At 37.7% G+C, this 10609-nt stretch overlaps 2 protein-coding genes across 4 annotated transcripts in view; both read left to right on the forward strand.

Annotated features, from left to right (window-relative positions):
- Positions 1-3126: 3126 nt before the first annotated feature.
- Positions 3127-3918, forward strand: LOC106527833 (histone H2A). Its single transcript, XM_014022828.1, has 2 exons — positions 3127-3196; positions 3329-3918. Exons 1-2 carry the CDS (start codon positions 3171-3173, stop codon positions 3741-3743), a joined length of 441 nt encoding a protein of 146 aa, XP_013878282.1. The 5' UTR covers positions 3127-3170; the 3' UTR covers positions 3744-3918.
- A 1041-nt stretch (positions 3919-4959) lies between these two features.
- ppp1r37 (protein phosphatase 1, regulatory subunit 37) overlaps positions 4960-10609 on the forward strand; it is a 39910-nt gene continuing 34260 nt past the window's right edge. For 2 of the 3 annotated variants that reach the window (XM_014022844.1, XM_014022845.1), the window contains exon 1: positions 4960-6676. In XM_014022844.1, coding sequence (XP_013878298.1) covers positions 5932-6676 — 745 coding nt within the window. In that variant the 5' untranslated portion in view covers positions 4960-5931. The remainder of the gene's footprint in view (positions 6677-10609) is intronic. The other variant, XM_014022846.1, reaches the window with a different exon arrangement.

Genomic DNA, 10609 nt, shown 5'->3' on the forward strand with positions numbered 1-10609 from the left:
AGGTCAATTAACTGTGGTTCAATTGGAATGACTCCAAATGTTAATCAGTAAGTATGTTCATTTTGCAAACAAACGAAGCAACATATACACCAGCAGTTACATTATTGCCCAATGTTTTAGACACTGATTTCAATGTTTATCTCATATAACAGTTTCCTTTTTCTGGTCTGTTGAGAAGAAGTGAGCTGAGACGGTTGCAGAAGCAGGTTGTGGAAAAACAATCACAGTCTTGCAGGCCTTTTTTCTCAGGAGGCGATAGTCTATCAGGCAAATTTACTTTCTGAGGCTGTTCAGCGTCTGGTCGCCTGCGAGAGTGACCACTTCTCTGGGTGAGACTCCAAAACTACAATGATCTCCAAACCCTGGGCCAAGCTGCTCATTTATATAATGGCTTGACTGGAAGAGAAACACAGGCTGGTGCCAAGTCACAAATGAGAACACCTGTTAATTACTGTATTAGTAGCCTGCCATTTTTCATTGAAACACATGGTTTATACAATATTTCTATAGCTGCTAAAAGGCAAGCCAAAGGCAAGAATCTGTTCACATTTTCAGGTATTCCAGAGGGTGTGTAACAGCATCCTCATTTTATTACATTTCCTTTGCGATTAAAAACCCAGGTGAAACTAATAGTTGTAAAAATCTGAGAACAAGATCCTAAATTTATGAAAAACAACAAGGAGCTGCAAAAATGTTTTGGTGTAGCAGAAATAGGGGTGAAATTCCTTTCAGTTGTAGTTTCAGGTTGTCCTAGATTTCCTTGATCCAGTTACAAATAATGTAGGTTAACAGCTGTTCAGATAAATACTTCCTTTCCTTTTGATTGTCTTTCTTCCTGTGGAATACACCAGGCACCTGCCACATAGACATGAGAGGTGCAAAAGTTCAGTCATGCTTTAATGGGAAATACAGGCAGTAAATTGCATGAAATGTTACATGATTTATTTACCGTAAATACAGCCAAAATGTTGCATTCTGACATGCATATCTACGCAAAATGTAAAAAAAAAATCGCTGTAACCAAATCGCTAATTTGGCATCATAGTTGGATGATAGAGGCACAAATTCCATTACCAAAGCTTTATAATTAGTCCTTTCTAAGGGTCCCTTTGTTCATGACATCACTGTGTCTCCATAAGGTTTTATAATTAAAGTGGTCACTCAAAGCTTGACTCACTGTCCATTATGGTGAAAATCCTTCAATAATTCACTTTTTATTAACTTCAAACGACGGTAAGAGTCACTCATTCACCTTTTTACAGCTTAGTATTGTCCATAAAAGACGTAGTTGATAAAAAGTTGACAGTTACTGAATACTTTAATTTTCATTTTGCCATATTTCAAAGATTTTATTGAAATGGGTAATTATGAGCACRTCACAGATAACGGTGCAGAAAAGTACAAAGAAACAAGTAAAGGAAATCCAACAGAATTCTACCTTACTGCTAAATGTATTTATTTCACAAGGTTTTGATCCAAATAGATTTTTGTCAAGTCAAATGCAAACAAAAAAAGAGCAAAAAGCTGTGGCGTCTGGTTTTGCCTTCATGGCTTCTTTCGCCTCTTTCTTTCATCTCTTTTTTAGTTTCTCTCAGCAGCTGCCTGGAAACTTCAGTGTTAGTAACTACTGTTGCTAATAAATACAGGAGGCCTTCAGCCTTTATCCAGACAAAAATCCTCAGGAGAACTGCATGAAAACGAATGGCTTTCCTCAATGACGGCAGCTGACATGTTTTTTTTTTTTAATCAACGTGCAGTCTAATACGGTGGTGTGGTCTCAGCAGAGTGCAAATAAATTCAGTCAGGAAACAGCTCCATGTGTGTACTGGCACCATCGTGCTCGAAAGTTAGACTGATATGCACTAACGGCTGTCGTCCTCGTGTGAAGAGGATGTTGAGAGGTTAAACAGAATCGCATCCAGTCGGTCCAAGGACGACCTGCTGGGAAGGTCCCTGCTTAATTTGTCTTCCTGCTGCTTTGCGATTGGCTCGTCGCCACACTTTAAAGTGAACCCAGACTGTCTTTCTCTTTTTCTTCTCCATCTCCCACCATCACGGAAGTGGAAGCAAATACTTAGAATAAAACCACAGACCTACAAATTTGAGATAGGATACTGTCAACAAGTTGCTTATTGTTTCATTCAGATGTAACAGTTTATTTTTGTTTTATTCTAACAAGGCCAATATGATTTGATGTTCAAAAAAAACTATTTTACTCTGTTGCACATTCATATAAAACTGTTTTTAACTCCTTTTGCAGGCTTAATCTCAGTAAGTCTTGAATCGGTCGGTTAGAATTGGCAGAAAATGAGGCAATACTAGATCACTTTCAAGGCTGAGTTCAGTCWGCTGTGGCAGCCATCTTGAATTGGGTTGACTCCAAAAGCAAATCAGATGTAGATGAACATCCAATGATGCTTCTCTGAAAAATGTGTTAAAATTCATTCAGTGGTCTATGAGATATTTTGCTAACAGACAAACACACCCAACTCAAAAAGTCTCAGTAATACTTTATGTTTCAATTCAGTTTCGTGTTTCCATGATGTTTGACTCCCTATAAATAAAAGTTTAGACAAGAATTCTGAGGCTGGCATTGTGAGAACTTTTTTTATGGTGGTACCAACAAATGATCAAGCAGTTAAAATTTCCCACGGCATTTCTGTGAAAATTTGTTTCTGAAAATGTTATAAATAAGTTGCAGACAACAGCAGGATATAAGTAATTGTTGCACATATGTGGCACTCCTGCAAACACACACAGCAAGGACAGTTTAAATTGTTGTAAAATGTGTAAACTTGTAAAGGATCAATCATTAGTAAAGACAACTATTTTGATAAAAAATAATGAAAACATGAGGAGGCAGGAGGCACATGAAACCTGTGGTCTGTGCTGCCCTCTGCTGGGGATGTTTTTAAATGCTGGGATCGTTTTTCACTGCTGATATTGAATGCCCTGTGTCTTCTAAGAGTGACAAGTAAAACAAAGTTCAACTAAGTAAGAAAGATTAAATGCAGNTTATTATTGTTGTTGGGCTGGTAATTAAATTTGAAGTTTTGAGCCAATCAAGAGCACAACTTTGGCAGTGTTTTCTAACTCTCCTTACACCCAGCTGTCACTAATCAACAAATCGCTGCTGGCTGTCATAAAAGCTGTGTTTTGTGTCTCACTTCATGGCTGGTGACTGTGGTTTGGGCTGGTAAGTTGGTTTTATTGGTTGTGCTCAATAAAGCCTAATCAATTTAATTTGAATTAGTTTAAMTTTGTGGTGCCAGTTGGAGAACTTGTTTCCATTGAAATTGTCATTTATGTTTTTGCTACTTTTTTTTAGCCTAAAGATGTCTGGTCGAGGAAAGAAATCTTCTCGCAAACCAAAAACTGCAATATCTCGCTCTGTCAGGGCAGGAGTTACTTTCCCAGTGGGCCGTATCCACAGGCTGCTCAAAAGGGGTCAATACGCGAAGAGAATCGGCCCCGGTGCTGCAGTGTATCTTGCAGCCGTCATGGAGTACCTCTGTGCTGAGCTCCTGGAGTTGGCCGGGAGAGCCAGCCATGACAACAAAAGGCAGCGCATTACTCCACGTCACATCCTGTTGGCCGTGAAGAACGACGAGGAGCTCGACCAACTGCTGGCAGGAGTCATGATCTCAGAAGGTGGCGTGCTCCCAAACATCCAGTCGAGCCTGCTCCCAAAGAAGACCATGGTTCCAAAGGAAGGTGGCTCTGTTAAGTCCCAAGAGTTTTAACTGAGGAGCTGAACCAAATGCTGGCAGGAGCCCCAACYGCAGATGGTGTCACGCTCCCAAACATCCAGCTGAGGTTTCAAAGGAAGAGGGTTCTTTAAAAAATGTCCAGTCCCAAGAGGGTCTTTAAATTTAGCATATTAWGGGTTTATATTTAATAAAGCTTTATTTTTTGTAAGTTTGTCTTGTCATTAAATGCAATTATCAAATGTGTAACAAAGGGAGGAACCTTTCCTGCTGCTTTCCACTGAGCGTAAAGGTAGTGTACATGCAAAATGTTAAGTGTAATCATTCAAAGGCCACTTTGCTACCAGGCTAGCCCAGGTGTGTCCAGTCCTGGTCCTTAAGGGTCACAGTCATGCATGTTTTGGAGGTCCCTTGCTCCAACACACCAGATTGGATTGACTGTGTGAGTAACAGGCTTCTGCAGAATTTTAAGATGAAATTCAATCTTTGAATCAAGTGTTGAAGGGGTGGGGGGTTAAAATGTGCAAGAAAGAGTCACTTATTTGGATTTTTAAAAAGTAAAAGTGTAAAGAACTGGTTTCAAACTGTGAAATCCAAAATAAAACTGAGTCTATGCCTTAAATAGTCTTAATAAGCTGCATGTTTTGTAAATAAGAACACTTAAAACTACATGTACTCMTTGCAATATCATGAAGATGGGTCAAATAAAACTCATAAGAATCAAAATCGTTCAGCACAATTTATTCTCATAGCTGTGTCCTAAGACTAAAAATTAGTGATCAGAAAAAGCAGAGTGATTTAAACAGGTCAGGTCTGCATAGGCAATGTCCACAGATGTGGGAACAAGCTGTATTRCTTTTTTAGCAGCAGATTTACTTCTATATTTTAATCTAAATGTATTTTCCAAGTTTCTATGCGTGTCTGATTTGTTTACCTACACTGAGTGGATAGCCTTATGTAGGTCAATCATGTGACTCAAGCTTCTACATGTTTTTTGGAAGATTCAGCCAAGTGCTTTGTTTACATATGGTGCGTACCTGCACTTCAGAATTTCATATCATTACATTGGGAAAATTGCTGGAGCAAACTCTTTCAAACGGCACCATTAAATATGATTCTGAATAACCTTTTTTTTTTACCTGATATTTTCTAATGAGCACCTTGTTGRTTTAGTTGCCTTCAACAACACCGCGTTTGCTGAACGTACCCAGTTGCGTGAAACGACGTGATGACGTAAGACGCATGAACAACAAAACAGTTGTTGGACTTCAACAGGCTAAGCGAAGGGTAAAGCTGGACGAAAAAAAAAAAAAAACAAGCTCACCTGACTTCTCCAGGAGACCGATATACTCTCGAGACCGGACTGGTGGGAATCTCGTCTCTACAGCCTTAAACAGTTTGCACTTTAGCCCTCGGCACTATTCCGTTAACGCTAACGTGGTTAAGGTTAAACAACATGCTGCTCATTGCTCGGAGTGTGACGCCTGTTTTTTTCCTCGCTGCCGCTGGTTGAGGGTTGTGATGAGAGCAGAGTTGCAGCACGACAGAGGAGGGTGAGACCAAGAGAGCTACAGTGGAAACATATATTTATTTATTTTATTTTCCTKGTGAAAGAATGGACTTGAAGGAACGAACGGAAGCAGGCACGCGACGGCACTCGGGCCTGGACGTGCTAACAAATGTTAGCTTTCTTTAATTCATGTCGACTTGGTTCGGTGTCGGATTGTAAGCTCACCGTAATGGAGGCACCTTGAGTGTCTTGTTTGTTTCTGTGTTGGCCTGGTCCTATTTATTACTGCTGGCAATGTGTTGACTAAGGAGACTTTCGTCGTTTCTAATTTGAAGCAATAGAGCACAGTGTTTGTTACCTGCCTGGATATTAAGCCAAGTTTGCTTTATGTCTAAGACTGAATCAGTATCTGTTTTGCACAGGTATCATCACACAGTTCTGGTGTTAATGTTTATATGAAATTGCACTTTAATTAGTTGATTCACCCATGTCTTGATATCAGCTGTTTAAAAACAACCTCCAGTAAGTAATATAATGTAAAACACTTGAGTGATTTTCCAGTAAAGGACAAATAYAGGTGCTCATCAGCATAAATTGTTGTAAGGTCAGCAAGCAGAAATAGTCTTATCTATCTTATTTGGTATTTAGTTAGTGTTTAACTTTGTCCATTCGGTGTAGCACAGTTAAAAACTGAGTTTCACTCGATATGTAAATATGAATATCGAAGAGAATCATATAGATGTGTGTATTGTCAAATCAAAGAGCAGCGTGGATGATGATCATAACACTACAAACAGCACAGAAGGGATCACCCCTTGGATCTCTGACATGATGACAGACAGTGACRGGGAAAAAACAAACCTTGTTCCCACAGAGGACTCTGTAACCACCCTGATGCCTGGACTCGCTGACAATCTTCAGGCTGCCGAAGAAGATAACAACCAGTCACGAGACACAATGAAAATTGATGAAGTCAATGGGAATAAAAGGAGCTGTGCCCAGGATTCCTCTGCTGTAGATAATCCCACTGACTTGATCTTGTCTAACGATGAGCAGCACAGGTCTGTTATTAAGGAGGAGAAAATGAAGGATAGTGACTCGGCAAGAGTTCTTGTAGAAGAGGGGGATGATGGTGGGGATATGGACATGGGTGTGGATCTGAGTCTGGATGAAACTGGCGTGCTGGAGGCTGAATCTGCAAATGTTCAGTCAAACACGAATAATATTTCGGACTCTGTATCCACTCCTCAGGATGCAGCATCTGTTCGAACTGTAGAAAGCCAAGAAGATGCAATGCAGACATCCAGCACTGAGGCCTCTGCCACTAACCAAGCTGGACTGTACCCCTTGGTGGAGGATGTGGACGATAAACAGAAACCTAGTGGCAAAAAGGTGACATTTCCTTCAGATGCGGATATTGTCTCTGGAGCAGTGGAGCCTAAGGATCCCTGGAGACATGGTAATACTTGTCTGTTTTTGCACGTCTGTGTGTGTAAATTAATTTGATTGATTGATTTTTTTACATCTGCATTGCTTGTGTGAACATGTCGTTTCACTGGCATTAACCAGAACTGCTTCTTGTAGCAACATTTTCATCCAGTTCTAATATAAAGAGTTTTGACTGTTCAGATTAACAAACATTTCGTCATCATGATAGATATTACGAAACACAAGGGGCCTTTGAATTTACGGTTCTTTTCAGAAGACTATTTGTTGTCTTTCTTGAAAGCTTGTAAAATCTTGCAGGGTCACATTACCTGCCTGAGGCAATGCCTGAACCCCCACCCCCTTGTTAAACAGAAGTTTTAACACTAACAGTCAGATAAATAAGATTATCCTCGCTTTTACTTTGCCCCAAAGCGCCTAACTTTATTAGTAAAGGCTCAGGCCTGTGCTGTGTCCAGTATGTTGAGATTCCCACCACTCCTTGAGGTGTGCTATTTTATCACAGCATGTTTCCGTTTGTTTTATGAAAGCACGTCTCAAAAAAAAAGTTCATGGAGGATGTGGCACTGCCCTAACTTTGTTTACACTGAGAGAACTCCATATTCAACGCTACACTGAAACAAAAGCTTTCCCCCTTTAACGATCAGCTTGCATCTTATAGTTAACCGCATACCAAATATAGATCAGTACTCACATATTATTGTAAAATTAAAATTATATGTACAAGTTGTATCATGGAAAATTGTACAAATTTTCCATTTCCTTTTTTTTCTCCTATTTTACATGTTGCATGTTTTTATATGAATGAATGAATTTATTTATACAATCAGGACAGTGTGCAATTAAAACATAAACATAAAAACATTTGATGCATTGCACCAGATTTAGCCTAAGGCTAATTTACATCTGTAGTCCTGCAGACAGTAAAAACAAAACAACATCAAACAGTAGTAGAAAAAGAAAAATAAATAATAACAGAAAAATAAAAATAATATAAAATAAAACATTTTGCAAGTTTCTAGTGATCGTTCATGTCTAAACAGGACCTAAAATCATCAACGGTTTCAATAACTGGGTATTATTACTTAACCCTGACGCCTTCTCGGACGTGGTCTGTATCAGGTAGCCAGTTTGGTTGTAAATTGGGTGTAAAGTATCTCTAGTCAGACTCTATAAGAACAACATCCAAACCAGTCAGCCAAGTTTTCTGGGCCTTAAAAGCACATGACAAACAGCTTATTATTTAAGTTATTGTACTATATTTTTAGATTTTTATTTTTATCAAACGGGTTTATCAGTCTGGTTATTTAAGTTCCAAAGTTCCCCCAGATCGTGCTTTGAATGCTGAGGTCGACAAGTCCACTGTATTTTATCACCTAATATTAGGTTTGTACTGTGGGTCAAGACATAAAGTAAATATTTCTAGCTTGTAATATGTTACATGGGCATAAGAGTATTTTAAAATAAACTCGGTTTGAAATTTGTTTTTTTGTAACATTTGTTTGACATTTTGTGAAGTTTAAACAAGCATAAAAATATTCTGAAGCTGTATAAACAAACAGATTTCAATGCAATTTYAATGTTAGCACTTTATGTAGTGCAATACTGCAAGCCTGATATTTTTTATGAGTAGAGTTTAAGTAATTTTGTTTTAAACACATGTCTCTTCAAAACAAAACCATTAAACATCAATGCTATTATAATTGTCATTGTTTATTCATCAACATTTTATACAGTATATAAAATGTGTTTTGATTATTATTGATTAAAATGTCTTCTGCTTTAGAAGCAAAAGAACAGCAGAAAAGAACATTTGACATCAAAATAAAGAAGTCTGTCAAATGTGTCCATATAATCCAAACTGACTTACTAACACCAGRTGTAAATAATGTTAATTATTATGATAATGTTTTAAAGGTCAAACTGTCATTTTTAGCTGCCAATTTCATATTACTTTAATATTTTAACTGATAAATGTCCAAGTTTATTTACATATGACTGCAAATAAAGAAAATGTTCACACCACAAAACAATTAGTGAAACAGTTGTCCAAAAACCTTTAAATACATACATACAAATGTGAATTTCATCATAATCTTACTCTAAGTTAAATGTGAGCACCCTATTTGTAAATGAGCTGCAAGTATTTCATTTCTGGATTTCATAAACATTCACCTACAGTTTAGACATTTTTCTGTTGTTTTGCTTCTGTCTGAAAGCTTCTCAGGCTTTGTTAGGAGGTCTCAGTCCATCTGCTGATCTAATGTCAGTTTCCTCGTCTCCCTGTCCTCGTTCGTCAGAAATGTGGCTGTGAAATGAGCTCATTAGGTCTGGAGCTTTTCTTACAATGGGAGTTGTGTGTATAAAATGTTTGCAAAGTAGCAGATGAAAAGTCCAAATTGTGCCCAAATATACTCTACACCAAGTAAACCTATAAGAGGTTGGAATTTAAAAGAAACGCTTGGTTTGGGAGATGTCTCAGGAGAAGCAGCAGTAAGTAATTGGGGTGTCAGATTTCCATGTACATCTCGGCTCCCTTTTTCCATAACAAGTAAGCAGCGCATGGTGTAAAATTAAGGGAAAACTCTGTCATGCAGCAAGTCTACTAGTGAAAATGCACATTTTCATATATATTTTTTACCATTCTCATGTAAAGTGTTTTTCCTTTTAATCTAGAGTTGCATAACATTGTTTAGAGTTTCTTTACCTTCTCTCTGTTAAAACCAGAGGTGTTTGTGTTTTCTTCCAGGCCAGGACAAATACTGAATCACATCCTGAGATTCCTTAGCTTCCCTTTGTGCTTCATACCTTCTGCCTTACCCTCCTCTTCTCCTCCCATATTTCTTTTTATTCCCAGCAGGTCAGATCAGTGGGGCAGCTTAGGTTAACATCAATGGTGCATTTCATATAAAAGAACTTGTTCATGCAGAATGTTCATACGTTTGTTTTTGTTGACTCGATGCTTTAAGTGAAAATGTTTGTTCTTATAAAGCAATAATACATGTGTTTTGGCCAATATGCATTTTTCTTTCAAGAAAACTTAACAATAATTGCTTAACCTAAATTTAAATTTTACAAACTATATAGGAACTCATGCATTTATTTATTTATTTATATTTATTTTTTGCCTGTTTTGCTATTAGCCAAATAAAATTGGTCAGCAGATTAATCAATTTATCTCTATTTATTTATATTTTTCTATAAGCAGCTCAGCTCTCTGGCCTCCATGCTATTCCATTTTATGTTATTAGACCCAAAAATCACTTCGCCGTTTGCACAAGGTCATTGGAGAATCCTTATGAAATGTTTATTTTCACTGTGGRCCATTTAACTAATAAGCTAAGCCTTTCAGTGTAGAATATAAAGAGGGGGAAAAAAGCATTTAAAAAGTTGACTCAGTTCGTGTGAGCAGCAGACCAGTGCTGGAATTTTATGGTTCAATAATGCCAGCAGTTTTGTGAAGTCATCTGAACAAAACATTACCACTTTTGATTACTAGACCATAAATTATTCCTTTTTAAATAAAATCCCACCTCATACTATTCAAAGACAATGTTTAATCTGATTAGATTCAAAAAGCTGCTAAGATTTGACTGCTGAAACGTCCATGTTGGTAAGTTGGGCGCTGTTGGTGTATCACATTTTCCATCAAAATATAACAGAGAGCTCATGCAAATACGGGGGCAGAAAATGTGTGGGATTTAAACTCAGATTTAGATCTGCTGATGTTTTTCATTGTTGTTTAAAACGTTAAAGGGTAACTTACCCCAAAATTAAAATTTTTTTAGCTGATAAACTAAATAAAGTGTCTAAAATGTTATATAGTACTATTTCTGTGCTAATTTTGATGTTTTTGTTCGTATTTGTTCAAATCTGAAGTATTTGGTATAAAAACATATTTTGCTGCATACTATGGGTTGAGCAGTGGTACTGCAGGCTCATTTCC

The sequence above is a fragment of the Austrofundulus limnaeus genome, unplaced genomic scaffold (genome assembly GCF_001266775.1).
Source record: "Austrofundulus limnaeus strain Quisiro unplaced genomic scaffold, Austrofundulus_limnaeus-1.0 Scaffold344, whole genome shotgun sequence".
In the NCBI taxonomy this organism is placed as follows: Eukaryota; Metazoa; Chordata; class Actinopteri; order Cyprinodontiformes; family Rivulidae; genus Austrofundulus; species Austrofundulus limnaeus.